The sequence below is a fragment of the Grampus griseus genome, assembly GCF_964374135.1.
Source record: "Grampus griseus genome assembly, chromosome: 20".
NCBI classification, from domain to species: Eukaryota; Metazoa; Chordata; class Mammalia; order Artiodactyla; family Delphinidae; genus Grampus; species Grampus griseus.
This window is the reverse complement of record NC_139014.1, coordinates 11,909,825-11,937,030: the sequence shown is the minus strand read 5'-3', so window position 1 is coordinate 11,937,030 and position 27,206 is coordinate 11,909,825. Positions and strand designations below refer to the sequence as shown.

The following is a 27,206-nucleotide window of genomic DNA, read 5'->3' as shown; positions in this document are numbered from 1 at the left end:
TCGCGTCCTGCCTCGGTCCTCCCCGCGCCCCCCGCGCGCTGCCCCTGCGCCTCGCTACGCTGCCACCTGGAGCGCCCGAGCCGCCCACTGAGGCCCCCGGGGCGACGCCCGAACCGGAGCCCCGCCACTGCAGGGGCCGCACGGGCCTCACGCGCGCCGGAAGCGCGTCAGCTCAGTTTCCAGTCTGCAGAGCTGGGGGGCGGTGTCAATTGGGGATACGCGGTCCAGTCAGAAAGCAACACGAGGGGTTTCGGAGGCGCAAGCGCGGCTCCGCCCCTCAGCTGGGGACTCCGCCCCATTGCCACGTTCGACGAAGGATCGCGCGGGGTGCGCGCATGTCTCGGCCAATCAGGAGTCGCAGAGCCCAGGCCCCCGAAGGTAGCAGCCATTCCAGACCCGCTGAAGGTGTAGGAGAAAGCCACCAGTCACAAGGCCAGGGAGAGAAAGTTCTCCGTCAGGAGCCAATGAGAGGCCGGGAAAGAGTGCGAGCGCGAGCTCCTTGGCCAATTCTGGGCGAGGGCGAGGGAGGTGCCCGTAGCGATTCCGAATCCGGGGCCGTGGCCAGTGTGGACGCCCAATGCGAGAGCGGCGGAGGCGGGCCCCGCAGCCCACCGGCCAATCGGAGGTGGGCGCGGGCGGGCGCGCGCTCTGCGGCCTGAGTTATAAGGGCGGGGCGGGCAGTGCGCGCTCTTGTGGCCTGCTGTCCTGGCGGCGCCAACAGGAGCGCGGAGATCGTTTCGATATGCTACGCCGTGCTCTGCTCTGCCTGGCCCTGGCCGCGCTAGTCCGCGCGGGCGCCGGCGCCCCCGACGAGGAGGACCACGTCCTGGTGCTCCATAAGGGCAACTTCGACGAGGCGCTGGCGGCCCACAAGTACCTGCTGGTGGAGTTCTGTGAGTGCCGCCCGCTTGTCCGTCCGTCCGGGCCGGGCCTCGCCGTCACCAAGGCGTGGGGACGGAGTGGGGACAGAGGAGGGGCCAGGGGTGCAGGAGCACCGGGGGGACAGAGGGACGGAGGGGGGCTGGAGGGTGGGGGGGCGCAGGGGTCCTGGGCGCCCCTCCCCACCCTCCCTTCCCCGGCCCCGCCAGAGGTGGGTTGGGGGTCTAAAGGGCTGTCAGCTTTCCGGCCACCCCATGGATGCGCTGACTCCTAGCCCCTGGAGAGGCACATCCTTAAGCGGAAACAGCCCACAGACCTGTCAGCGTCCGTGCGCTGCCCGTGTCTTGGGGGCATCCCTCCTGCCCAGCTGGACCCTGAGGGTGACCGAGGGCAGACAGCTTGAATGTGCTTTTATGTCTGAGGTCCACATGGCAGGATGTCTTGGATAGCCTAAGTAAAACAGGGTCGACTGTGTAAGCTGCTACAACTACGAAGGACCACGCAGGGTCCAGTCCCCTAATTGCTTGCCTGGACCAGTTCCCAGAAAACACTGCCCCTGCCCACACCACCTTCCACCAGGAACAGCTGTCTTCTGATTAACAGTGTTGCCAACCAGAATCCAAAACCTTTGTGTCCATAAGTGTTTGAGCCCTGACTGTTTCAGGGGGAAATCTTAGGCCTAAGACAGCTGCTAACCTGAGTTCAGAGAGAGTCTAAACAACTCGTGTTAGATGTGAGTCTTGTACTCATGATTAGTCTCACCGAGTACACGGCTGCCGTGGCTTTAGCTGCCTAACTTCTTTGGTTCCTAAAGGGAAATTTCGGGGACTCAACTGCCCTGATCGCCTGCAGGTAGTAGGAAGTTACTAATCATTGAAGACAAAGCAGAGTGGGGCTGGTGGTTTGTCATTCATGGCCTCTATCGGATATTGCCCAAGAGAACCAAGCTATCAGCTCAACCTGTGGGTTCAGAGGGGTTATCTTGGTTCAAAGATAAGGATTTTATGGAGGGAAGTACCAAAGGAGAAGGGAGGGGAGGCAGTGGAGTGGGTCGGTGCTGCCTTCTAGGTCTTGCTTTCTCTCCCAGATGCCCCATGGTGTGGCCACTGCAAGGCTCTGGCCCCGGAGTATGCCAAAGCAGCTGGGAAGCTGAAGGCAGAAGGTTCTGAGATCAGACTGGCCAAGGTGGATGCTACCGAAGAGTCTGACTTGGCCCAGCAGTATGGCGTCCGTGGCTACCCTACCATCAAGTTCTTCAAGAACGGAGACACGGCGTCCCCCAAAGAGTACACAGGTGTGACCGCGGCACGTCCTTTCATTGCCTGCAGTTCTTGAAGATAAGAGGCGTGGAGGAGAACCCATTCTTGAACCCATTCGAGGTCTAGTTCAGACTCTGAGGGTTGTGTGAGGAACATTCTCTCATTCCTGAACCTCTCAAGTGGAGAGGGTCATCCCAGGGGGGTGGCTAGTAGGCTGAGGCTTGTCCTAAGGTGACCAGCAAGTGGGGGGAGGCTGAGCAAATGGAGCAGCACGTCCGCCTTTGCTGGCTCTCTGGTGTGCCTGCCACCAAGGCGGGAGCAAGGGCCTTTCACAGAGGAGGGGCAAGCGGAGATCCGTGGGTACCGGTCTGGGGCTCGTGCCGGTCGTGGCAGAGCTTGAATCCATGCCCGGCTTCGTCTGCGGCACAGGCCCTCAGTCGCTGCTCGGCCGCCTCCCCTGTGTAGCCTGGTCGGTACCAGTGACAGCAGAGAATCTTTGTAAAACAGGTTCTGTGGCTTATCTGCTAGAATCCTTTAGAGCAGCACATCTTGTTAGTTCTGATGTCAGCAGCTCTGGTCTTCTCAGTAGGCTGCTGTTTCATTGCTCCCACTTTTACTTATGTTCACTTTTGGAATGGAAGTGCCTTATGCAGAGTTACCATGATCCCGTCATTAACACTAAGGCTTTGTAGATGAGACAACTCTTCCTGACTCCACCTGTAACTGATAGCACAGCTTTCACTTATTCTCTGCAGAATGCTTTTTTTTTAAGCTATTTTTTAAAGATTTATCTTAAGTATTTTGTTTCTTTTTTGTTTTTTTAAAATATTTATCTATTTGTGGCTGTGTTGGGTCTTCGTTGCTGTGCGCGGGCTTTCTCTAGTTGCAGCAAGCGGGGGCTACTCTTCGTTGCGGTGCACAGGCTTCTCATTGTGATGGCTTCTGTTGTTGCGGAGCACGGGCTTTAGGCACGCAGGCTTTAGTAGTTGTGGCTTGTGGGCTTAGTGGCTCCACGGCACGTGGGATCTTCCCAGACCAGGGATCAAACCCGTGTCCCCTGCATTGGCAGGCAGATTCTTAACCACTGCGCCACCAGGGAAGTCCTAAAGCTATTTTTTTTTTTTTTTTTTGCGGTACGCGGACCTCTCACTGTTGTGGCCTCTCCCGTTGCGGAGCACAGGCTCCAGACGCGCAGGCTCAGCGGCCATGGCTCACGGGCCCAGCCGCTCCGCGGCATGTGGGATCTTCCCGGATCGGGGCACGAACCCGCGTCCCCTGCATCGGCAGGCGGACCCTCAACCACTGTGCCACCAGGGAAGCTCCCTAAAGCTATTTTTTAAAAAATATTTTATTTATCTATTTTGGCTGTGCCGGGTCTTAGTTGCGGCATGCGGGAACCAGTTCCCTGACCCGGGATCGAACTCGGGGCCCCCTGCGTTGGGAGCGTGGAGTCTTACCCATTGGACCACCAGGGAAGTCCCTAAGGCAGAGTTCTTTTAAACATGAGATTTGGCAACCCTTTCCAGGTTGGACCAGGTAGTTGCACCCCATGAGGGGAAAAAGGGTAACTAGCCTCAGTCTCAGGAGGAGCAGTTTTCTTCCTTTTCGTTTTATCTGCTTGGGTGGTGTGCATGGGCTGATCTCTTCCTCCTGTCAGTCCAGGAGGCATGTGGGGCGAGGACACCTGACCAACCTTGGCGCACGAGGTGGTAGAGCCCAGCCCGCTTTCGCAGGGGAAAGCTGGCCTTGCGGCTGGCTTGCTAACCAGCCCTTTCTTCCAATCCTACCACATCTCTGATTACGATGAAGCCTAGTGTGAGACCACTGGGGGGAAAGTGCACATGTGTTTAATGAATTTAAATGTCAAGGAAAATTTACAAGATGCAAAGGTATTAGTGGAAGAAAATGACTTGTAATCTATTATCCAGAGGTAACCACTGCCTTTTCCTCCTTTAAACACAACCACAGTTTCCCATATACTCAGAAAATCCTTTTTAGCCCTGGAATTTGGGCAGATATGTAGACAAGATGCCTTTTCTGTGGCAAGAGGATGTTTTGCTCTGGTTTTGGCAGAGAGGTCGGATAAGGATGGGCGGGGAGGGTGGGCGCACCCCTGGTTTCAAGTGGACCCTGCATGTGTTTGGGTGCAGCTGGCAGAGAAGCCGACGATATCGTGAACTGGCTGAAGAAGCGCACAGGTCCTGCTGCCAGCACGCTGTCTGACGGGGCTGCCGCGGAGGCCTTGGTGGAGTCCAGCGAGGTGGCAGTCATCGGCTTCTTTAAGGTAGAGGCTTTGGAAGTTCATCCCGGGTCTTCCTTCCTCCTGCTGTGGCCTGGGCACCACAGTCTGCCCTGTTGCTGACCAGGGCAGGGGTTCTCAGTGTTGTGGTGGCAGCCACCTCTGTTTCTCCTCTCCAGGACGTGGAGTCGGAGTCTGCCAAGCAGTTCTTACTGGCAGCAGAAGCCACCGATGACATCCCCTTCGGGATCACATCCAACAGTGACATGTTCTCCAAATACCAGCTGGACAAGGACGGGGTTGTCCTCTTTAAGAAGGTGAGTGGCCCTCGGGCAGCGTCCCCCTCCTGCCCACCCCGTGGGTAGTTGCGGTGCTGTGCTGCAGGGCTGGTGTTGCCTTCGAGGACCTTGCCCGGGCGGCGCTGGCTGCTGGACTGAGGCCCACCTGTTATCAGGGCCCATTTTGCAACGTCAGGTTGTAGGAGCCTCTTAAACAGTGGCCTTCAGCCCTTCAGCTGTGGGCCCTTTGTTCCAGCTTCTGTGGTGGCCCCGGTGCAGTGTTCTATGGAAGCCAGGCGGCTTCGGAGTGTTAGCTTGTTAAAGGAAAGCTGTGGTAATACCTGTACCAAAGTTTGGCATTTTAACCACTTTTAAGTATAGGATTCAGCGGCATTAATTACATTTGCGATGTTGTGCAGCTGTCACTCCTGTTTGTTCCCACTCTGGAGTATTAGTGGCATGTGTTCCCACCCTGTTGGTAGAGCCTGGCCCCAGGGCTCCCTCGGGCTCCTCCAGGCTCTCCCAGCCCCATGTCTGTTATTCCTTCCGTGTGTCTTTTAACCGCTCTGCGCTCTTGCTAGGACACAGCTGAGATGGGTGTGTGCAGGCATTACCCGAGTGGGCGATGGGGGTCTCTCTTTTATCTTAGCCAGCAGACAGTGGCTGAGCACCCATGCTCTTGGGACACAGCTGTCCCTGGACTGGGTGCTGAGTGGAGGAGGGAAGGCTGTGGGGGTGGGGCTGGGCCTTTGACTCCTGTCCTGTTTTGTCCCCAGGGTTAGAAGGTAGTTAGAAGTAGTGTTACAGCAAAGTTGTAAATCGAGTGGTCAGAAAGGACGCAGTGTTTGGGGGGCTGACCCCCCACTGTGTGTGCACTTCCGGTGGGGCACCGCTGAGCCTCCAGCGCCTGGGGGTGGGGAGCATGGGGCGGGGCCTCCCAGCTGCACAGGGTTCTGGGGCAGCTTGCTTTCAGCTCTGTCTGAAGCCCCTTTTTCGAAAGAACTCAAGGCATTATATATGCTCTCTTTTCTTAGTAGACATTCTCATGATGTCCCCTAAAGGGAATAGAATTGCTAAATTAGTCGATTGTCTTCCCAAAAGTGCCCAGGAAACTGTAATTAACAGCTGATTAGGAAAAAACCCTGCCGAGTTGGATGGAATTGAGTGGAACGAAGGTCCTGGGCTCACCCTGCAGTTCTGGGTGAGGGACTGGGAGACTCAGGCCTGTAGAGCTTGCAAATCCCCTTTCATCAGCTTGGTCTACACAGTTCTTTTCCATTATCCTTGAGATCTGGAGTGGCATTTGTCACACTCGATCGATGGTTTTGGTGATCATATGTCCTTGAAGGTTAGCACGATTGTTCCTTGTTCGGCAAAGACTGTAGTCACGGTAGCTCATCTGTTCTTGGCCTCAAGTCTTTGGTGTTCACGCAGGCTGGGCACAGCCGACCCCCTCAGGTCTAGTGCCAGTGGGCGGGCATCCCCTCTTGCACTCGTTTGCTTCCGGTGACTGTGCTGGAACGGCATGGCTTCCTTGGGCAGCTGTGAGGAAGAGCCTGGCAGAGCCCACAGGCTTTGTATTGGGGGGTCAGACAGCTCCACAGATGAGAGGAAGAAGATGCAGATTCCTGCCCGGCCTGTGGTCCCCATTCTCTGCCGTTACTTGTTCCCCTTCCTTCAGGCTGTTCGCCTAGTTCCTCAGAGTTAGCTGGGTCTTCCAGTGGGCAGCCTCGAGAGCGGGATGGGGCTCCCAGGAACATCCAGCTGCCACTTGAGAGAGAGGATGGCGAGGGTGGGGCTCCAGCAGAACTTGAGCCCGAGATTCCCAGCTTGGGTCCCAGGTCAGGTGGGTTCCAGGTCGTTGGAACTTGGACCACTGGTTTGAGAGCTGACCATCCTGTGTCTTTGTTTGGTGTTTACTTTGTTTTTCTTTTTCATCTTTGAAGCTGGGGGCTTAAGCGTGGCTGTGGGGCCTGTTCGTGACATTCGCATTGTGGTCTGGAGGGGTGGCCTTTGCTGGCTGTTTGGTTTTTACCAAAGCAGACACCGAACATAGTGTGACATGGCAATATTACCTCAAAGACTGCGTCCCAACAGAGGCACGGCAGTTTTGGAGGAGTGGAGATGGCGGCCTATTTGCCTCTATTGGGGGCTCCATTTTATGCCTGATGGTGCCCAGCCATGGCCAGGCCAGCCTCTCGCCTCCATTTCCTTCCTATTTCTCTGCACCTTCCCTTTGCGGATGTGGGGAAGGCAGAGCAGGCTTCAGCTCCCTGTTCCTGGCCCTCCGTGTGGTCCTACTTAGCAGCACGTGTTGTGATCAAGCCATGTGTCAGGCCCTACATAAGTGCAGTGGGAGTGGGAAGTGGCCACCTGCTTTTCTGGAAGTTACTTTAGGAAAACACAGAGGGAAATGACCCGGAAAGGAAGGTGAGTGGTTTTTCTCTCCAAGTCCCATTTGAGTTCACAGGGGTGATGGGAGGCTCACTGACCTGCTGGACAGGCCAAGGCACAGCTCAGCCTTCCTCACGAGGAGCTGTGTCTGCCATCCCCATCCAGAGCAGGGCCGCATCTCGCGGCTCTGCAGCGGCAGCCCTCGCCCTTCGTGGCCTCAGGACTTTGAAACTCTTAACAGGTTACTGGAGTTCCCAGAGCTTTTGTGTGTGTGTATTACACCTATCCATTTTTATTGTGTTAGAAGTTAGAACTGAGGAATTGAAAAAAAAAACAAATAACTTGTTCATTCTGAAGTAACAGTAATAAATGTTAACATGTTATCAAAAATGACATTTTGGAAAAAAAAAAAAAAAAGACATTTTGGGGGAATTCCCTGGCGGTCTAGTGGTTAGGAATCCGCACTTTCACTGCAGAGGGCCTGGGTTCAATCTCTGGTTGGGGAACTAAGATCCCACAAGCTAGATGGTGCAGCCAAAAAAAAGATATTTTTGTGAAAATTAATTTTTCCCCAACAACAACATCTTAGGGGTAAGAGTGGTATTTTAGATTTCTGCTGGTCTCTAATGTCTGCCCAAACAGAAGACAGCTGGGTTCTCCTGTTTGCCTTTAGTCTGACGTAATGTCACACCGTACTGCACACTCCGGGGGGAAAGGGTGACAAGGCACCTGCCGTCTGAGCATGATTGTGAAAATCACTCTGACCTTGCATCCACCCTGGGAGGGCCTTGGACCCACAGGGGTGAGGCCCGCACTGGGAGAGCTGCAGTTTTAGGGACTTGGCAATGAGGCAGTCCTCTGGCACCCAGGACGTGGGGTTCTCGTGGCTTGTCAGGAACATGTCGGGGCAGGGTCTGGGTCAGCTGCTGCCATCCTGGCACGTGGGAGGCTGCCTGCCAGTGTTCGTGGGGAGCCTGCGTGCGCTCCTAGTGACCTCACTGTTGCCTGGTTGCCCAGAGGTTATGTCCCTGCAGCCGTCACCTGGTTTTGCTTTGGATGGAGGCACGTGGGTCCTGCCCCCAACTGTGCTCAAAACCCAGACAGGAAAATGCTGCAGACTGCGTTCCTGGCCAAGTCGGGCCAGCCTGGGCAATAGGGGGCTTTGTGGAGAGCCTCGGCATCCACACCTTTCTCTCTCCACAGTTTGATGAAGGCCGGAACAACTTTGAGGGGGAGGTCACCAAGGAGAAACTTCTGGACTTCATCAAGCACAACCAGTTACCCCTGGTCATCGAGTTCACTGAGCAGGTGTGGCTCTGTGCTGCTGGTCCTGCCCCTGGTGGGGGGAGGTTTCGGGGGGTCATGATGTTCGGTCGTGGGGACCCCCACTTGCAGAGCCCCTGCTGTTGTCCAGGCTTGTGGTGGCATTGGGGCCATTGAGAGAATAGCCTGTGTCAACAGTTTGGTTTGTGACTCAGACCAAGTAACTTGCGTTTCTAACACAGACAGCCCCGAAGATCTTCGGAGGGGAAATTAAGACACACATCCTGCTGTTCCTGCCGAAGAGCGTGTCCGACTACGAGGGAAAGCTGAGCAACTTCAAAAAAGCTGCCGAGAGCTTCAAGGGCAAGGTGAGCACTCCCGGTGGCCTGCGGGCGGCTCGGCCCCAGGTTGAAGGCTGGTCCAGAGTGTTCTTCCTGCCTCAGGACAGCCTGTTTAGTCTCGGGGTCCCAGCTGTTGGGAGTGGGCAGCAGGGAGGCAGAGGGAGCCCTTGTCCTACAGTGCCGTCAACGTGCCTTTTCTCCCCCAAGATCCTGTTTATCTTCATCGACAGCGACCATGCTGACAACCAGCGCATCCTGGAGTTCTTCGGCCTGAAGAAGGAGGAGTGCCCGGCCGTGCGCCTCATCACGCTGGAGGAGGAGATGACCAAGTACAAGCCAGAGTCGGACGAGCTGACGGCAGAGAAGATCACCGAGTTCTGCCACCGCTTCTTGGAGGGCAAGATCAAGGTATAGGCCGTGTCTGGGGGTGGGCTGGGGGTACTGCTGAGGATCCTGGGGGCGCACCTCCTCCTGAGGCTCTGGAAGCAGCTAGGCAGCGGAGGGGTCCCTGGGTGACCGCGCATGCCTGACCCTGCTCTACCTGCCCTCTAGCCCCACCTGATGAGCCAGGAGCTGCCTGATGACTGGGACAAGCAGCCTGTCAAAGTGCTCGTCGGGAAGAACTTCGAAGAGGTCGCTTTTGATGAGAAAAAGAACGTCTTTGTGGAGTTCTGTAAGTGAGGCCCTCCAGCTCCTCAGGGCTCGGTGGGGCAGGGTACTTTCCGGCCTAGCAAGACTCAGAACGGCTCTCTTTCAGACGCCCCGTGGTGCGGTCACTGCAAGCAGCTGGCCCCCATCTGGGATAAGCTGGGAGAGACGTATAAGGACCACGAGAACGTCGTCATTGCCAAGATGGACTCCACAGCCAATGAGGTGGAGGCGGTGAAAGTGCACAGCTTCCCCACGCTCAAGTTCTTCCCCGCCAGCGCCGACAGGATGGTGCGCCCGCCATCGAGGGCTGGGTGGGAAGGGTGTGCAGGGGCAGTGGGGGGCTGTCAGGTAGGACCGCTTCCCACATCTCATTCCCCTCCCCACAGGTCATCGACTACAATGGGGAGCGGACACTGGACGGTTTTAAGAAGTTCCTGGAGAGCGGCGGCCAGGACGGAGCCGGGGATGATGATGTAGGTGGTCACCGGACCCTGCCGCCCATGGGACATGCTTTCTCAGTGCTGCCGGGTAGCACTATACAGGGGTGTTGCGAGGGTTTTTAGGTGCCAGTGTTTGCTCAGGAATCTTCTCAGGCTCGTCTGGTACGTTCCCTGTCGAGCTGAGGTGCTCTGCTGGGTGTGAGCTCAGCCCTGTCCACATCAGCGAGGGTCACCTGGGGGTAGTGGAGGGGACATCAGAAGTGCCAGGCCAGGAGGGTGTGGCAGGGTGGGCGTGGTGAAGGGAATGGTCAGCTGAGGCCGCAGGGCCCGCCCGGAAGCGGAAGCGCGGGGATGTGGGACCAGGGGGCAGACTTGCTGGGGGGCGGGGGCAGGTGAGGAGCGCCAGGGCCGTTTGTGCCGCTGTGGTTCATGGGCTGCCACTGGCCTCTCAGACTCCAGGGCTACAGGGGTGGATGTTACACACCAGCAGTTCCCTGCTTGGTCTTCACGCTGGGGCAGCCCCTGCACTCACCTGCTGGATGGCGTGGGCTGGGCTGCCACAGCACCAGCTCTGCTTCCCCCCGTCTTGTGGGCAGAAGTCCCCGTGCCTCGCTCTCCTTGGGAAGCGCACCCCACATATACGCACATCTGCTTACAGAGACCAAAGTTGGCTGCTTGTGCCCGAGTGGCCAGCTGGTCCCTGGCGTACTTGGCATGGGTGTGGGGGCCTCAGCATGCCAGCTTGGCCTGGACCTCTCATTTCCCTTCCTTTTCATCCTCCGTCCCAGGATCTAGAAGACCTCGAAGAAGCAGAAGAACCTGATCTGGAGGAAGACGATGATCAAAAAGCTGTGAAAGATGAACTGTAACACAGAAAACCAGACCTGGGCACCCAAACCCGGCACCTCCCAGTGGGCTGCACACCCAGCAGCACAGCCTCCGGACGCCCACAGACCCTCCCGGAGAGGGAGCGTCGATCGGAAATGCAGGGAACTTTTTTGAAGCCACACTTCACTCTAACACACGTGTAAATCTAAACCCGTCTTCCTTTGCTTTTCAACTTTTGGAAAGGGGTTTATTTCCAGGCCAGCCCAGCCCATCTTGGTGGGCCTTTTTTTTAAATTGTGATGTACTTTTTTGTACATGGTTCTGTCCAGAGTGCCCGCTAAAATGTTTTGGAATCTCATGCTGGCAATGTCTCATTCCTGTTAGGTTTATACTATCACTTTAAAAAAAAATTCCATCTGTGGGATTTTTAGATGTTTTTGGAAGTCAGGGCGTCTGTTCCACTTTGGCCAGGCCTCCCTGGGACTCCTGTCCCCTGTGTGGGGCAGGACCAGGCCGGTCTGGACAGGTCCCTCACCTCATGCGGTGTTGCCATGGTGGAGCGTGGCTCCTGCATCGTTTGGTTAAATGGTGACTTCAGGTTTCTGTCACAGGGCCCCCCCCCCATGACTGGAGGGTGCAGCTGCAGCCCCCTCCTTCCCCAAGCCAGGGTCCTTGTTGCTCTGTGACATCCAGGGTGGCCTGAGGCCTGCACCAGGCAGAACCAGGACCCTCCGTTTCCAGGCTGGGAGACGGCCAAGGATGCTTGCTTGAGCCGAATCACATGTTGACAGTTCTTCAGGCATTTCTACCACAATATTGGAATTGGACACATTGGCCAAATAAAGTTGAAATTTTCTGCCTGTTGTTGCCTCTGCCTTACAACCTCCAGGCACGGGGAGTGGGGCTGGAATTCCAAGTTTCTCGGGAGAGGAGGTGGGCTTGGTGGGGGCCACTCTTGTTGAGACATCTCTTTCTTGGAACGCAGCAGAGACGCAGAAGCGTACACAAATCCTGTGGGCACAGTGTGCGGAGCTGTCACCATCATGACGGGGTGAGGGCTGCCTCTTGGCCCTGTTCCTGTGCCGTCAGGCTGGCTTACCTGTGACGCAGTTCGGCAGTTTTACCCGCCGTGGGCATCCAGTGGTCACAACATGGATTCTCCCCATGTGCCATGTCAGGACGTGATGGTCAGGGACGCGTGGCTCTAACCTTAACCCTCAGGTGGGGAGCGGCCCCTCCCCACCACTGTCTGGAACCACTGCAGCTTCTGATGAGAAATCAGGGGCGTTCAGACTTCAAGAATGCTGTGCTCATCACCAAACCTTCATGTAGAAAAGAATCTGGAGTTAAGGTTGCAAATCTCTATTTTTAAGATGTAATTTGACTTCTAGAACCTCTGCTTACTCATAGTTTACATAGGGAAGAGTATCTCGATTGATTTTTTTTCCCCACAAACTCAAAAGCTGCCAGCCTGGCTGCAGTGTTGGGCTGATGGCACCTGAGCGTGGATTGGTGACACCTCTTGGGCCTTGGGGAGAGCTCTGAGTGGGAGACCCACAGGGGGCCAGCCGGGCTCAGATGGGTGTCTGTCCCCCGGCCAGAACAGCCCTGCCCAGCCTGGGGCTTCCCGTCTGTTGCTCTGTGCACACATCTGTAGCCACAGGTAGGACAGCAGGGCTGTTGATGACGTTATTGGAGGGAACAGGTGGAGATCCAGTCCACTTAGGGAGGTCAAGGACAGACTAAATGTGGCTAGGTCTCCGAGGAGCCCGGCCTGTCGCTCCACGTGCTCCAGCGGTCCCTCCAACTTGCTGCCTGGCGTAGGAAGTGTGCATGCATTTCCTGATTCCCAGCCCCCAGTTCTGATGCTGCTGGGACCTTGGAGGTGGCAGAGGCAGTTCCAGCAGACGTGACCATGAGACTTGCTGTGAATGTGGTTCCCTTTGTGGTCTCGGCCCATGGGGAGGTGGGTGTGTCATTTCCCCCATGACCGCAGCTACGCTCCAGCCAGAGGCCCAGGTGTCTGCTCTTGCCCTCACAAACCCCAGGACTGCTCCTGCCTCTCACCTGGGCGTGTGGTACACAGCTGGTGTCCAGGGAGAACCTGGTGTTAGCACCCTTGGCAGCACCAACCAAGCCCCGGCTTGTCCACACGCTCTGGCATCCAGGTACCGCTCCCCAGCTCAGCCCATGGCCGGACTCCCTTCCCTGGTTCTCAGGTGGTCTGTGCCAGGGCTGCTCCAGGGTCTGTGTGTGTTGTGCCTCGGCTGTGCTGACACAATGAGATGTGTATCCGTGAAAGAGTGAGCTCGGGCACTTGGAGCTTCTGTGGGAGATCGCTGGGGAGATGTTAGCTCTGCCCTCCTAAACGTGAGCGGGTTCCCCAGGGTTATGCGTGTGGTTTCCAGAGGAGGGAACCCAGGGTGGGCTGAGAGCAGGGCTGTCAGGAGTCACAGCTGCAAGGGGTGGGCTATGCCCCATGACAGGCGTGGGTGACCCTGCAGACCAGCTGTGTGGAGCCTGGCCCTCCGCATAGAAAGCTTGGGACCAGGTGTCGCTGCCCAGAACAGGGCCGTCATGTGCTCCTGGGAGGGGGAGTGAGTCACCGATACCTTTCCCCTTTTGCCCAGGCAGCTGATTACCACATTCCTGGGTCTGGGTTTGCTGGGACATGGTGGTTGGAGTCCCAAACCCGGCAACGCTGGTGGATTAGCGAAGTAACTTTGCAGGCTATGGGGTAGGCAGTCAAGGCTTAACAGCCTGGGGTGTCCCAATCTCTCTCTTCCTCTGTCCAGCTGGTAGGAAGCTATTGGCCTGGAACTAAAAAGCAACTGCTGGGCCTGTGTACCGGACCCTCGAGGTCTGGCTTCTGCACCTGCCAGGAGGCAGCTGAGTGGGCCCTGCACAGACTCCCCTCCAGGCCCCTGGCTTGTTTTCTGCTAGATGCAAAGCTTTGCTAGTTGAGTTTCCTTGGACTTTTCAAAGTAAGAGTTTTGCCCTGAATGTTTCACTTGCTTTAGTTCTCCAGAAGGCAGAACCTGAAAGTTGTGCAAACCAGGTCACTTGAGAAGTTCACACGGGCAGAGGCTCAGGGGCAAAGCTGTGTAAATACAGGTTTGGTGCTGGTGTGGTTGTGTGAAGAGCAGGTTAGACTGCTCATGGCTGGCTTCTGCCGAAAGGCTTCTGAGTGAGTTGCTGTAGGCCGTGTCCATGGCTTTGAGGACGTGCTGCCCATGTCCTGAACAGAATGACTTTCAGGCATCTGTCCCTTCTTGGATCCAGACATCCAAACAGAAACCCCAAAGCCGAGATCCTGAGCTCTCTCAGCTTGCCTCTAGCAGGATAGAGCGGGAGGGTCGCTCTTGGGGTCGCCAAGAGACCCACCCTGACGGTTTGCCCTGCCTGGCCTAAGGCCTGTCACTGGTGGGAAAAAACATGCTGTTGGTGGCAGCTTCATCGGAGTTCTTTCATTTGATCCTCTGAGCAGGGCAGGCAGACAGAACTTTCCACAACATCAGAAAAGGCAATCTTCACATCAAAGGAAAGTTCTGTCTCTGTGTACAGCATAGGACTTTGTCTCTGGGCTTCGTGTAAACAAGCCGGAAGAAACTGTACCCAGTTCCTCCCAAGTGACCAAGAGTTAGGGCCACCCAGCATCGTACTCTGAGCCTGAAATGCAGGAACACCGGGAACCACCCCTCCCTCCGGGCCCCTGCAGGGCCTGAGTCAGGTGGAGTTTCCCATGTAACATTAGTGGCAACAAGGCAGGCAGACAAACCCTGTCAGGGCAGGGAGCCCACCGTGGGCAGTGGCCTATCCTCAGCAGCATTTGGCCCAAGGCTTTGCACCTAGGGTGCTGATGCATTTGTTGATTTGATTTTGTTGGATCAAGATCAGCCTGGTGATGCAAGGACTTCCGGTGCCCAAGTCCCTGCCCCCCCCATACAGAACGCTGGCTATCTGTGGTTCTGTCAGCATCCAGGCCTTCAGTGACTGCCCGGAAGATCTTGCCAACGTTAGGGGCTGAACCGCACCCCACCCCAATATTCATGTTTTGAAGTGTTAACCCCCAATACCCCAGCGTGTGACCTTATTTGGAAGTGGAGTTGTTGCAGATATGATTGCTTAAGATGAGGTCATACTAGAGTAGCGTGGGCCCTAATCCAATGGCTGATCTCCTTATTAAAAGGGGAAATTTGGACACAGACACCTACTCAGGGACAGCACCATGTGAACACGAAGGTGGAGATGGGTGATACGTCTACAGGCCAGTGAACGTCAACGACTTGCCACCAGAAGCCAGGAGATGGGCCTGGAGCAGATTCTCCCTGGGAAGGAAACAGCCCTGCCGGCAGCTTGATCTTGATCTCCAGAACTATTGTTTGAGACCCCCAGTCTGGTACTTCATTACAGCAGCCCTGGAAGAGCAATATGGCCAGCTTCAGATGCTGCGGGGACTGTGTGGACCCCACAGGCCCAGCTCTGCTCCCAGGGCGTGTCTCCTGTGCGCGTCCATCCATTGGCTCTTGTCTCGCACTGAAGCCTGAGCCCCACCTCGGACCTCGGCCGCCGCACTGAAGGCAGCCAGTGCTGGCCCAGCCTGCTGGGATATCTCACAATTCCGCTGGTTGTACTCCTACATGTAAGTATGCTCTAGGTCAGGTGCAGAGGGCACACACCGCCCAGGATGTGACAGCTATGGCGTCACGGTCCTTGGGTAGCAGACTAGATACCATGTTGAGTGTGAGCACCTGTGTTCTTGGCAGGAAGCAGCAGGAGCCTGGAACCAGGAGGAATATAGGGGAATGGGAAGGAGGGGAATGAGGACCTGGGGGTGGAGGGGGCTGGTGGGGGGTCCCAAAGTAAGGTCGGATGGGTTGAGTGGGAGCTGAGGCATTTAGATTCTAATCTGGGAGATTTCCAAGCAGGGCAGTGCCACTGAAGCCCACATTTTGGGAAAACTGCCCTGAGAGTGATACGAGCCATGATGGAAGGTGATAAGTGACAGGGAGATGAGTAGGGATGGGCCGCCTTCTCCACAGCAGGACCCTGTCCTGTGCTTCCTCAGGTGTGGGTGGCCCCCTTGCCTTCCCAGGAGGCAGAGGCAGCTGTGCTCACCACACATCATGCCCTTCTCCCCAAGTTCCCGGGACTGTAGGAGACCCTGACCTTGGTACCTGTTTGCCTTCCTTATGGGCCCTGCCCTTCTAGCGCCTCTCCTGCCCTCTGTCAGGCACCTTCGAGGTCCAGCTGAGGGGCAGGGAGCGTGGCCAGGAAGGATCTGACCCCTTTGGCCAGGAACAGTGACAGGTGGGTTGAAAGATGAACCACTAAACATGATCCTGAGGGCACGGCTGGAGCGGCTCAGTTTCAGCCCCTGGGGTGTAAGCATGACTGCGCAGCTTTATATAGCTCTGCGGGCCCTATATAAGCAGGAGGTGCCCTGGCCAGCGGGAGCACGGAGAGCACTGAGGTGGCTGTGCTGGAGATCATCATCGGCCGGAAGAGCCTGCACGCCACTCTGGTCTGGGCACCTTCCTCCCCCAAGCAGTAGGGTCCCCACAGGGGTGGCCCACACCATAGCTGCCAGGATGCCCAGCAGAACAGTCCGCTATGCCCGCTACAGCCCGAGGCAGCGGCGCCGGAGGCTACTGGCTGAACGCAGTGTGCGCTTCCCTAACGATGTCCTGTTCTTGGACCACATCCGCCAGGGCGACCTGGAGCAGGTGGGGCGCTTCATCCGGGCTCGGAAAGTCGCCCTGGACACCATCCACCCCTCAGGTGAGTGCCTGTGGGGCCAGTGAGGGTCTGTGGGGCGGCAGGGGAAGGCCTGAGCCTTGACCCCTCCTGTCCTGTTCAGGTCTGGCTGCCCTTCACGAAGCAGTGCTTTCTGGAAACCTGGAGTGCGTGAAGCTGCTAGTCAAATACGGGGCGGACATTCATCAGCGAGATGAGACAGGCTGGACACCCCTGCACATCGCTTGCAGCGATGGGTACCCTGACATAGCCAGGTGAGAAGGTGGCTTCCAGGATGTGGTCCCCCAAAAGGTAGCCCTGCTGATGTAGCTAAGAACCCTAAGGGCTTCTGGAATCTCATTTCTGCCCTGTTGCCCTCCCAAGAGAAAACTGCAAAAGTCAGCCGTAGTTTCCAAAGGGTCTGGTTTCTTCCTCCTCACCTCACCTGGAAGAATAAAAAACAGGTGGACCTCAGAACTCCAGCCTGCTACCCTGGGGCAGGGGTGAGCATCCTGCAGGTCACCTCCCTTCCTCAACCAGGGATGCCCTTTGCACCCAGGTACCTCATTTCCCTGGGGGCAGACAGAGAAGCAGCCAACGACGATGGTGATCTGCCCTCGGACCTCATTGACCCTGACTTCAAGGACTTGGTGGAGTTATTCAAAGGGACTAAGATGGACTGAGCCCAGCCCCGCCCTCCTAGGGCTCTAGCCTTCCCTGGAGACGTCAGGTGCCCACCTCCCCCAAGTGCCAGGAGTGCCCCACCAGCCGGGCTGGGGGCCGCCCAGGCTGGCCAGGACCCCATACTTGGGCACAACCCTCGCCCCCCGACCCCGGCCTGGCTTTTCCTCCAGGTGAATTTTTTATTGCGACACTTTCTACTTTTTCAATAAACCTGATTCCCAAGCCCGTGGTGATGGCCTGATTACTGGGGACCGGTCCGTCCCAGTCCTTCGGCTCCGGCTGCTCCTGTGGTCAGCGGACCCCGCCCTCCACTCTGGTCTAGGGGTCCGGCAGCGCCGGAGCAAGGAGCCAGAGCCCCGCGGCTCCCGACCGCCAGTCCCTGCAGTTCGTCGACCCCGCTGCCCCCCGGCCCTGTCCCAGGACCCCGACCCCGCCGGCCCGGACCCCCCAGAACCCCGCTGCCTCGAGAGCCCGTCCATCCCCCGTCCCCCGCGGCCACCAACTCCACAAACCCCACGGACACCAGACCCTCAGCCCCAGCCTCAGCCTCCGCCCCTACCCTGCACGCCGGCGGTCACGTGGCCGGCGCCCTCGCGCGTGCGCGTGCGCGTCGGTGCGCGTCACTTCCGGCCGGGTCCCTGGCAGCTGTAGCGGCGGCCGAGAGGGCGAGGTGAGGCGGTGGCGGCGGGGGCGGGGGCGGGGCGGGCGCGGCCGGGACCCGCCCTGGCGCGGCGGCCGCGAGGGGAGGGCCCCGGGCGGGGTCGTGGGGCGCCCGGCCCGCCGTGGCGGAGGATAGGGAGGGGCGCGGCGGGGCGGGGAGGGCCCGCTGGGCACGGGGCTCAGAAGGGGCAGCGGGCCGCCCTTTTCCGCCCCTGAAGCTGCAGCCGCCCAGTCGTCCGGGGAGCAGCCCTGATGATGCTTCCTGACCCTTGAGCGCGGCCGGCCGGGTTCCCGCGGTTCGCCTTCCGCCGCCGTCCAGCCTGTCCCAAGCTCCTGGCCTCTGAGCCAGGCGGGGCGGTGCCGGGTGCGGGGTGGGAAGCGGGTAAGAGGCTGCCCGCCGTCGGGGAGCTCACCGGGCCCCGGGGGCTGCCGGGGTGGGCGGGAGCCGCAGCGGGGAGGCCGCAGACATCAGATTTCCAATTACAGAAGCAGCCCAGGTTGTGAGAAACTTCAGGTAACGTGGAGGCGCACAAGTCATGTCCCTGACCTGTCCCAGGGAGAGTTCCCAGAGAAGGTGGTCGTTAGCCGGGCCCCCAGGGACCAGCGCGATAGTTTTGGGTAGACAGGACATTTTGAGCAAAGGCCCTGAGATGTCAGTGGGGAGTGTCCAGAGCTTTTAGAGAGGAGTGCAGGTGGGGAGGGAAGGGGGCAGGAGCTGAGTCCTGAAGGAGGAGGCTTGATTTGGGGTGAGTGGAAGGGCTAGCGAGATTTCCACGTGAGGAGGGAGGGGGTGCACACACTGGGGTTTGTTGCTCGGGAGGGGAGCTGCTGTTGACACCCAGGAAAGTGGGGGAGGGGTGGTGCAGTGCTTAGAGGCTTTGCCTGGGGGACTTCAAGAGGCTGCCAGGCCCATCTGGCATCTAATACGACAGTGTCCTGCTGGCACTTGCTTGGGTGATAGATCGTTTTCTAGAAGTCTCATTGGTAGAAACTGGGCTGTTGAGAGCCCCCAAAACACCGAATATTGAAGGAGAAGTGGAGTCTAAGAAAATTTGAGTACCTATCAAAAATTCTAAAGGAACACAGAGTGGCTGCAATTGCGTCATTGATTCTAACTCCAGAATATCCACTGTCACTTTCCCAGACCACAGAGTGTCATCTCGCCCAGTCCTTAGGCAGATGGCTGTGTGTGGGGAAAGAGTTAAAGGCTGGGGGCCTGGAGACTGGGCTTTGGCGCCCCCTCCCCCCATGCCTCCTCCCAGGAGGTCTCTGAAGCCCTTTGTTCCCATGGAAGAGCAAGGTGCTACATAGATCCATCCAGGAGGACTCCCTCCCTGTCTCTGAGCAGAACCACATCAGTGCCAGGGGTCAGGAACCTGCCAGGAGTACAGGCAGGGGTGGGGGCAGGCTCTCAGGTGCTCAAGCCAGCTGAGCCATCTTGACCTAGCCCTGACTGCTGTGGCCCTGGAGGCCCAGAGGTTGGGAGGCCCCTGTGGTCCAGACCCCATTCTGCTGGGTGGAAGGTTGCTTCAGCTGTCAGGCCTCCAAAATGGGGGTTATCGGGGTCCTACCTGGCTCAGCGCAGTGGCCACCCTACAATCGGCCCATGGCAAATGTTTACCGTGGCCGGCAGCGCTGCTGCCCCTTCACAGTGTACTCTACGTTTGTGGGTCTCCACCATGCCTGAGTGGGCTGTCTCTGCATTCAGTTTGCCCAGGGCTATCCTGGCTCACGGTTCGTAATCAACAGCAGCCCTTTTACTCTCAGGAGTGCCCAGCTGGACAATACATTCCTTCTGTGATTGCCCTGTCCACCATCATATTGGATAAGCAGCCACGGAGACCTTGTTTGAGATGGTGGCTTCATGTGGCTATACTTGGGTCCCTGTTGAGCAGGAAGGCCTGGTGAACATTCTTGGGGAATGTTTTGGCTCAGATGGGGATTCTGAGGCCCATAGAGGGAAGAGACTTGACCAGGGGCAACAGAGCAGGGATGGATGACCGCCACTCACAGAGTGGCTCTGGACCCTGCCAGGTGCCGAGCATGCAGCCCGCTGGCTGCTATGGGCTAGTCGGCCGTGGACAACAGTCAAGGCCTGCAGAGCACACTCGGGGGCAGTGTATGGTTCTCCGTGGCGCTGGCAGCAGCAGAGGTGGCTCTGAGGCACAGACTGTGTTTGAGGGGTGGGCCCAGTAGCTGGTGACACCTGATGAGATAGATTGTGGCCAGACTGAGGGCTTGATGGCAGTAGAAGACCCTGCTAGTGTCCCGGTGGGGAGTGACTTGGCAGGGTGGGTCTTGGGAAGATCGTGCTGGCGTGACGTGTACCGGGGATGGAGGAGAATAGTGCAAGATACTGTCCTGACACGGGTTGGAGGGTGAGCAGTGGATGTTGGACCAGGGATGGGTGGGAATGGGAAGAAGTAACTGAAGAGCACATGCGTGGAGGCTTGAGATCTGTGGGCCGAGGGGAGACTCATTGCATAATCAGATCTAAGACCTCAGTGGTGTGAGCTGGGTCTCCGTGGTCCGCTGAGAATGGAAAAATGCTGCTAACCTTTGTGCTGGCGAATGCCAGATGCAGCCCAATTTCAAAGCTATTAAAATAGGAAAAAAGTTTTTCAGAGTTGATGGGATATAGGAAATGTGATGAGGTTTTGAGCTCCAGTCTTGAGGAAATAATTGTGCCTGATAATCACTGTGAGCAAAAGTCGGAAAGAAAACAAAGGGAGGGAGATGTTTGCGGAAGTGGATGCTCCCTCCCTGCTGGCCAGATGGACTTGAGGCTCCAACCTCAGTGGGACTCTTGTGACCTGCTGGGCCTTTTTACGTGTCCCTGGCACTTTTCCAGGCATGCCATTCACCTGGCCCCTCCACACCGGCCTCTGTAGTGGCCCTGCTCAGCACTTTCCCTGGGCAGTAAACGTGCTTGGGTTTCCCTCCACTTCACCCCACGTGCCACTGTCAGCCCAGGCCTCGCACCTCCCTTCGCAGCCAGGGACAGGCAGTCGTGGCTGATGGTCCCACTTCCTCCCCTCGCTCTACTGAGACCCTTTGTGCTAGGTCGATGGAGATTTTGTCATGCTGGTCCAGCGGTCACCTCTTCGTCCAGGTCTTAGCCTTGAGTCCAGCTGCCCCTTTGGTCATCTCTTCCCTGACCTTGTTCTCCCTCCCCCATCCATGCCTTTGTGGCCCTCGGCCCTCTCTGCTGGAGCAGCCGTGTGTCCCCAGGCTTCTGTCTTTAACATCAGTGGTATGATTTGCCCACTGTTGCTGTGGCTCGTGCTCGCGGCTGTCACCTTCTGTAGTGGAAACAGGCCCCATGTATATTGGTCCCTTTCAGTGGCTCTACCCTCTGGGCGCTGACAAGTACCGCTTCTCTGGTCACCTCGGTGCACCTCTCAGTGGCCACGTGGCCCTTTCCCTTGGATACGCACCTAGGACTGGAATAGCTGTCATGGGGTGTGCATATTTGTTAGGGTTTTCATGGAAATTTCCTTTGGGGTCAGCATGGGGGCCCAGCTCCCTGGAGGAGCCCCAGGAGGTGATGAAGGTGAGCGAGTGCAGCTCACTGTCCCTCTGTCTTCAGGGGAGCAGCAGGGAACTGGCCTCTCGGGAAGCTGCTGGTACACTCAGGAGAAGCCTTGGTGTCTCTGCGTCCCGCCAGGTGGCAGGATCTCAGTGGGGCAGGGCCAGCACAAGTTTCTGAGGAGAAAGGCCCCTGGAGGGAGGCTGAGCTGCTGGGAGAAGACGGAGGACTCAGAGGTTCCTCACATCTAGGAAGGCCAGCTGGTAGGACACAGGCCATTAAAGATGGACCTGGTTAGGTGTGACCTTCCCCATTGAGAAGAGGCAGACGGTGACTCCTTTTTAAAGAGTCATTTTACTCGTCCTTCAAGTCCCAAGGACGTGAGAGGGTGTCCAGCACCTGGCCGAGGTGTTTCCCGGCCACTCTGTCCAGGGCACCAGAAACCTTGTAACTCAAGTAGCACATCTGTATGGGCAGGTGCCCAGTGACAGGTGCACAGCTCCGTGGTTTATGGGGGACACTAGCCTCTGGTTGGGAAGCCCAGCCACTGGGGGGAGCGAGGGGTGGGTGCCCACTGTGGAGACTGAATGCTCCAGGGGTCCGGGGCACAGGCCTCGGGACTTCAGTGACCAAGGGGAGCAGGTAGGTGCCCAGAGAACCCCAGAGCCACGTGTTCACGTGCATGTGTGCAGGCAGGGCGACGGGAGCTGTGAGGATCTGGCACCTGAGTCGGGCCTGAGACTGAGCAGGGGGCCCTAGGCCAAAGGCATGTGCCCATAAAGGCTAGGCAGCCCCCAGAGGCTGTGACCAGAAGAGGCCAAGGCTGCCCTGGAAGGAGAGGCCCCAGGGATGGGCAAGGCTGGGAAGGCAGGTACCCTGAAGAAGTGGCCACTCAGGTCCGAGAGGACAGACTGCAGGAGGGCTGAGGGGGCCTGGGCAGGAGGGGCCAGCCTAGAGTGGTCAGGGGCTGGCTGGTCCTCCAGGCACCTCCCTTCTGTTGCGAAATTGGAGCCTCCCACCTCACCCTGCTGCCGACAGCCCCCTGGGACTTGAGTGTTCTTGAGCCCTTTGAGTGTCCCCACGGCACCCTCAGGCCAGAGAGGGCTTTCCCTCTGTGCTCTGGTGTTCGTGGGGCTGGCGCCTGGGCAGGAGAACCATGGGCAGTGAGATCCCCCGAGTCCAGGAAAGAAGTCACTTTGTGAGGAGCTGGGCCTCTCCCCTGGGACGGCACAGGGTTCCACGTGCCGCCCCAGGAAACTGGCTTTATGCTTTTTTGTTGTTGTTGTTGCCTCAACCTGTGGGCTGTGTTTACCTGTGCAGGTGTTGTTTTTTTTTTCCCGTCTGCACTGTGTGGCATGTGTGATCTTAGTTCCCCGACCAGGAATTGAACCCGAGGCCCCTGCAATGGAAGCACGGTGTCTTAACCACTGGACTGCTAGGGAAGTTCCCCTGTGCGGGTGTTTAAAGGCCAAGGGAGCCAGAGAAGAAGTACCCACCGTGTCTCATCCTCCTGGCCCTTCAGGAGGGGCTGTGGCTACATGCTCTAAGCATTCTGGGGCCCCTCAGCTCCAGGGGTGTGTGGGAGAGGCACTTGTGCTCAAAGGCCCTTCCCAGGCTTCCCCCCCACACCCCCAGCATCTGGGGTTGCCCTGCTCTGGGGCAAGGCCAGGCCTGGGACTGACCCTGTGCAGCCAGCTTCCTCAACCTGCGGTGTGTGTCCTCAGCCAGAGAGAGCACATTGTCCAACTGGCCAGTTTGAGAGTGAGCCTAAAAATAGACCCCCATCCAGGGCTGTATAGTCCCCTGGGCTGAGAGAGAGGCTGTAAACAGCACACACCCCAGAGTCTCGGTCACTAGGTTGGGCCTGGCGACTTCCTCCAGGCTCACAGCCCTCCCCCAGCCCTTCTGTCACACCCCGGGGACCAGGAAGCTGGGCAGGCTCTGCTGGGCTTCTCACCATTGGGAAGCACATCCCCATTTTACAGATGAGAAACTGAGGCTCAGCAGAAATGACACACTAGGCCCTGCAGGCAGTGAGGGCACTGGGACGACCGCAGGCCTTCCCCACAGACCCACGCTCTGCCGGCAGTGGTGTTCTGAGACTTGAACTGGAAATGTCAACAGAGCTGCCTGACTCTGGGGAAGGTGCTCCCAGGCAGCAGTGGTCCAAGTGCCGGGGCCACTCGGAGCTCATGCTGCTCTGACTCATGCATGTCGCCGGCCCAGCCCCATCTGGCTGACCCTGCCGCACCCTTAGCCAGCTGGATTGTGGCTAGACCCTGTCTCCTGGAAGGTGGGGAGGCCACAGCTAAGGGGAAGAGGCAGATGCACCCCACGCCCTTCCAATCTCTGGAGCCCTTCTGGAGAGGGTGGTCTCCGTCCCATTCCTGTGTCGTGGGCTTCCCTTCCAGAGGCCGAGGGGATCCGGCAGCGGAGTGCGAGGACCAGACGCCCCAGCGATGACCAGGTGGGTCTTGGGCAGTGGAGTGGCCTCCAGGTGGGAGGGGCCTGCCCCCAGCCCCTCCTCACTGGCCGGGCTCCCCCAGTTCCCCTGTCTCCAGAGTCGTCTACAACGGCAAGAGGAACAGTAGCCCCCGCTCTCCCCCCAACAGCAGTGAGATCTTCACCCCGGCCCACGAGGAGAATGTGCGCTTCATTTATGAAGGTACACGGGGTGCCCCCAGCCAGGCCCCCTGAGCCCCTCCTGCCCCAGGCAGGTGGGGGTACCCAGCTCTGGTCACGGGAGGTGGTCAGCGCTATGGTGTTCCTGACAGGGAGCAGCCCAGAAGAGGCAGTATTTGGAGCCAGTGGTGTTTGCTTGGGGAGAGGGGGGCCGTGGAAGACAGCACACCCTGGGAAACCTGGGGCATCCTGGAAGTGGTGTGGCTGGGGTGTGTGAGCATGTGTGCACAACATTTGTGCCAGGAGGAGGGGGATGGAGGAGGCGGGAAAGATGGGGGGCCTGCCTGGAGGAAGTGCTGTACCCCAATGAGTCTCATATGCCACTGTGACTGCAGCTCTGGTCATGGTACCATGAGGCTGAAAGGGGCATGGTCTGGGCAGGGCTCCCCGAGGGAATGGGGATGTGTTGGGGACAACTTCAAGTCAAGAGCAGGCTAGGCCAGGGGACCAAAAGCTGTGAAGCGGGAATTGGGGGCAGGGGGCCTGCGGGGCCACTCTGATTGGGGGGGGAAGGTCAGGAGAGGGTGTCCTCCAGCTTGGACACTGACTGGGCCGGACTGCCTGATGCTGCAGGCCTGGGGGTCTAGAGCCCCTGACCACCCCTGCTTCCTGCAGCCTGGCAGGGCGTGGAGCGGGACCTGCGCAGCCAGATGTCGGGCAGCGAGCGGGGCCTGGTGGAGGAGTATGTGGAGAAGGTCCCTAACCCCAGCCTGAAGAGTGAGTGGGGCTGGCCTGGGAGGGAGGGGCCGGCCAGGGGGTTGAGCTGGGGGCAGGAAGGCCCACCTGCTTCCTGCTTCCAAGACAGCCTGGCAGGGTGGGCTGGGTCCCAGGGCTTTCAGAGACGGGCAGGACGAGGGACAGACCCTGCCTCTCCACCTGCGCCCACCGCTGACCGCTCTGTCCCCTGGCAGCCTTCAAGCCCATCGACCTGAGCGACCTGAAACGCCGGAACACGCAGGACGCCAAGAAGTCCTAAGGCGCGCCGGTGCCCCTCCCCTGGCCTCTGGGAGATCTGGGTGCAGTCTGCTGCTGGCCTCCTCCTCTCCTGTGGGCCCACCTTCTGGGAGGGGGAGGGGGCCTTGCTCCTAGTGGTCTGAAAACCCCAGGACCAGGACATGATTGATGGCCGAGGCCTGCCCCTCCTCCCTGAGCCCCCTCCTTTCCTCTTGGGGGATCTCAAGCTACCCAACACTAGGAGGGCTTGGGCCCTGCCAGCCCCTGCCCTCCCGTGGGCCTAGGTGGCTCTTTTGAGCTGCCTGGCCGTGCCTGCCCCCCAGGGCCTTGACCCTGACTCCCTTCACCTTCCCCTGCCCCCACCCCCCTACCCCTGGCCACTTCCAGGATCAGGAGGGAGACGAGGGGGCCTTTGTTGTCTCTTGTGCTGGTGGGATTGGGCTGGGTTAGCTCCTGAGGTGGCCAGGAGGCAGGACAAGTGTGATCACACCCATGCCCAGCATGGGTCCCCCATTGGCCCCTGCTGCGTCTCTGGCCTGGACACGGGGTGTCTGACCCCTCGCCCCACTCTCCAGCTTGGCCCCTTCCTTCCCTGTGTCAGCTTCAGGACGGCACCAGCTGCCTGGGCCTGGGACACCGCTGGGCGCCCGCTCCAAGGGGTCGCCTTGGGAAGGGGCATGGGGCTGGCCTGAGCTGGTGAGGCTGCCCAGTGGGTCCTGCCCTGTGTGGTGAGTTGGGAGGGTCTTCCTGTGCCCTCCAAATCCAAGTGTCTGACTGGAACCTGAGGACGAGTGAATAAAGGCGGGGTGGCATTGGCTTGGCCACTTGGTCTGTGAGGCCCCTGTCTCGGCTGCCCACACAGGGCTGGAAATCCAGGGTCATGGTCCAGGCCCAGAAGTTCCGTCTGATCCCTGGGCTCCACCAGGGGCCTTGGGCCTCCTGGGGGGCAGTGGGAGGTGGAGGTGGGGGCCCTGGAAGGTAACACATCCCACATCCCTCTGCGACACTGGGTCCTTGGGGAGCGGCTCCTCTGCTGTCCGGATGGAGGAGTGGCTGCAGGGCTCAGAGCACCCCAAGTGCACTCAACCTTCAAACCTGGACATAGCCCTGGCAGACAGGCCAAACCGGAATTTATTTTGGGAACACCCTTTCCTGTTAGAGTATTCTGGGGCTCCAGCAGCCCCACAGGTGGCTCTGGGAGGTGTCTTTTCCTGGGGGGAATTCCCCAGGGATGGGGGTGCAGGAAGGATGGTTCATGGAATAAGCAGCAGCCATGGCTTGCTGCCAGTGGGTGCTGGCTGGTGCCAGGCCCTGAGCCAAGTTCCTGTAACCACACAGGCCTGTTTGCTCCCCAGGGACCTGTGGGGCATCCTGCCAAGGGTTTGCGTGCCTGCTGGGCTGGGTCACCCAAGCAGCCCCCCTCTGTGGCTGGAAGGGGGTGGGTGTGGCCTGCCTGGGGTGCAGGGACCTGTGGCCAGAGGCTGAGTGGGCACACAGGCACACATGCCCTCCACCCAGCGTGTCCTAGACCACTAAGGATGGGGTGATGTCCAGCCAGGCCACTGCTGCGCTTGTGGCATTGAGCAATTTGCTGAGTCTCCAAGCATCAGTTTCCTCAGGTGGAGCTCAGCACCTGCCTGCTGGGCGGCTGCCCAGTGCTAGTGCTTGCTGCCGCTATTAGTCACCTGGTGGATGCACTTGACGGGGCACTCAGCCACCAGGCTTCAGCGGGGCTGGGCATCTGCATTCTGGCGACCGCAGTCATGGCCTTGCTGTGAGCCCTGGGGCACGTCACTCTCCTGTCCCACCTCAGTTTCCCCATGTGAAGTGAGAGTATGGGCTGTGGTGGTTCAAAGGCCTCTCTCCGAAGGGGTGCTGGAGCCCCCTGGCAGCACACCGGGGAATGTCTAATATCTTGCTGCGTTGGTTAAAAATTGACTTAACTTTGCTCCCAGCCCTCTCTAGGTCATTCCTCCCTCCTGTGGGGCTGGAAGGTGGGAATGGGGCCACACCAGGCCCCAGCATCTGGGTCTCCCCTGCCCACAGCCACCCTCCTGCTAGCAGTGGTACCTTGCCCCTGTGTGGGTGGGCCCATGGGATACCCCGCAAGGCCTTTTCATTCCCGCTTTCCCCACCAACTTAGATTATCTGAAATAGAGGCCCTGGACCTGGAGTCTTTGCCGAGCACACCTTGGAGGTGGGAATGTGGTTAACAGGCTGTGCTGGGGTGGGGGGTGAGGAACTCGGTTGGGGGCACTGGAGACGTAACCCTCACCAGCACAGTGGGCTGCCTGGCTGACCATGAGTGGCTGGAGACACCTCTCCCCGCCTCAGACAGTGAGGGTAGAGGAGACGAGGGGAGCATCCTGGTGGAACAGGGGTGCCCAGT

The 27,206-nt window shown here is 58.6% G+C and overlaps 3 protein-coding genes across 5 annotated transcripts; all 3 read left to right on the top strand.

Annotated features, from left to right (window-relative positions):
• The first annotated feature begins 703 nt into the window (after positions 1–703).
• On the top strand, positions 704–11,425 carry P4HB (prolyl 4-hydroxylase subunit beta). The gene is made up of 11 exons (XM_082678103.1): positions 704–893; positions 1,967–2,173; positions 4,289–4,422; positions 4,557–4,694; positions 8,253–8,357; positions 8,555–8,680; positions 8,861–9,061; positions 9,206–9,326; positions 9,411–9,592; positions 9,691–9,777; positions 10,533–11,425. Exons 1-11 carry the CDS (start codon positions 743–745, stop codon positions 10,611–10,613), a joined length of 1,533 nt encoding a protein of 510 aa, XP_082534229.1. The 5' UTR covers positions 704–742; the 3' UTR covers positions 10,614–11,425.
• Positions 11,426–16,021: 4,596 nt separating this feature from the next.
• Positions 16,022–17,207, top strand: PPP1R27 (protein phosphatase 1 regulatory subunit 27). Its single transcript, XM_082678160.1, has 3 exons — positions 16,022–16,353; positions 16,433–16,583; positions 16,868–17,207. The coding sequence occupies exons 1-3, from the start codon at positions 16,164–16,166 to the stop codon at positions 16,989–16,991; spliced, it is 465 nt and encodes a 154-aa protein (XP_082534286.1). The 5' UTR covers positions 16,022–16,163; the 3' UTR covers positions 16,992–17,207.
• A 418-nt stretch (positions 17,208–17,625) lies between these two features.
• MCRIP1 (MAPK regulated corepressor interacting protein 1) lies at positions 17,626–25,639 on the top strand. 3 transcript variants are annotated; one of them, XM_082678164.1, is made up of 6 exons: positions 17,761–18,034; positions 18,139–18,166; positions 23,593–23,648; positions 23,728–23,846; positions 24,479–24,580; positions 24,775–25,639. In XM_082678164.1, exons 3-6 carry the CDS (start codon positions 23,641–23,643, stop codon positions 24,837–24,839), a joined length of 294 nt encoding a protein of 97 aa, XP_082534290.1. In that variant the 5' UTR covers positions 17,761–18,034; positions 18,139–18,166; positions 23,593–23,640; the 3' UTR covers positions 24,840–25,639. The 3 variants fall into 3 exon arrangements, with proteins under 3 accessions (XP_082534289.1, XP_082534290.1, XP_082534288.1); XM_082678163.1 differs by lacking the exons at positions 17,761–18,034; positions 18,139–18,166 and adding an exon at positions 17,626–17,662; XM_082678162.1 differs by lacking the exon at positions 18,139–18,166.
• Positions 25,640–27,206: the final 1,567 nt, after the last annotated feature.

Bases quoted from the DNA above. Each gene is read 5' to 3' on its own strand.
- P4HB (XM_082678103.1), top strand. From the start codon at position 743: ATGCTACGCCGTGCTCTGCTCTGCCTGGCCCTGGCCGCGCTAGTCCGC. The intron at 894-1,966 runs GTGAGTGCCGCC...TTTCTCTCCCAG, and splicing joins GTACCTGCTGGTGGAGTTCT to ATGCCCCATGGTGTGGCCAC. The intron at 2,174-4,288 runs GTGTGACCGCGG...GTTTGGGTGCAG, and splicing joins GTCCCCCAAAGAGTACACAG to CTGGCAGAGAAGCCGACGAT.
- PPP1R27 (XM_082678160.1), top strand. From the start codon at position 16,164: ATGCCCAGCAGAACAGTCCGCTATGCCCGCTACAGCCCGAGGCAGCGG. The intron at 16,354-16,432 runs GTGAGTGCCTGT...TGTCCTGTTCAG, and splicing joins GGACACCATCCACCCCTCAG to GTCTGGCTGCCCTTCACGAA. The intron at 16,584-16,867 runs GTGAGAAGGTGG...CTTTGCACCCAG, and splicing joins GGGTACCCTGACATAGCCAG to GTACCTCATTTCCCTGGGGG.
- MCRIP1 (XM_082678163.1), top strand. The intron at 23,847-24,478 runs GTACACGGGGTG...TGCTTCCTGCAG, and splicing joins TGTGCGCTTCATTTATGAAG to CCTGGCAGGGCGTGGAGCGG. The intron at 24,581-24,774 runs GTGAGTGGGGCT...GTCCCCTGGCAG, and splicing joins CCCTAACCCCAGCCTGAAGA to CCTTCAAGCCCATCGACCTG.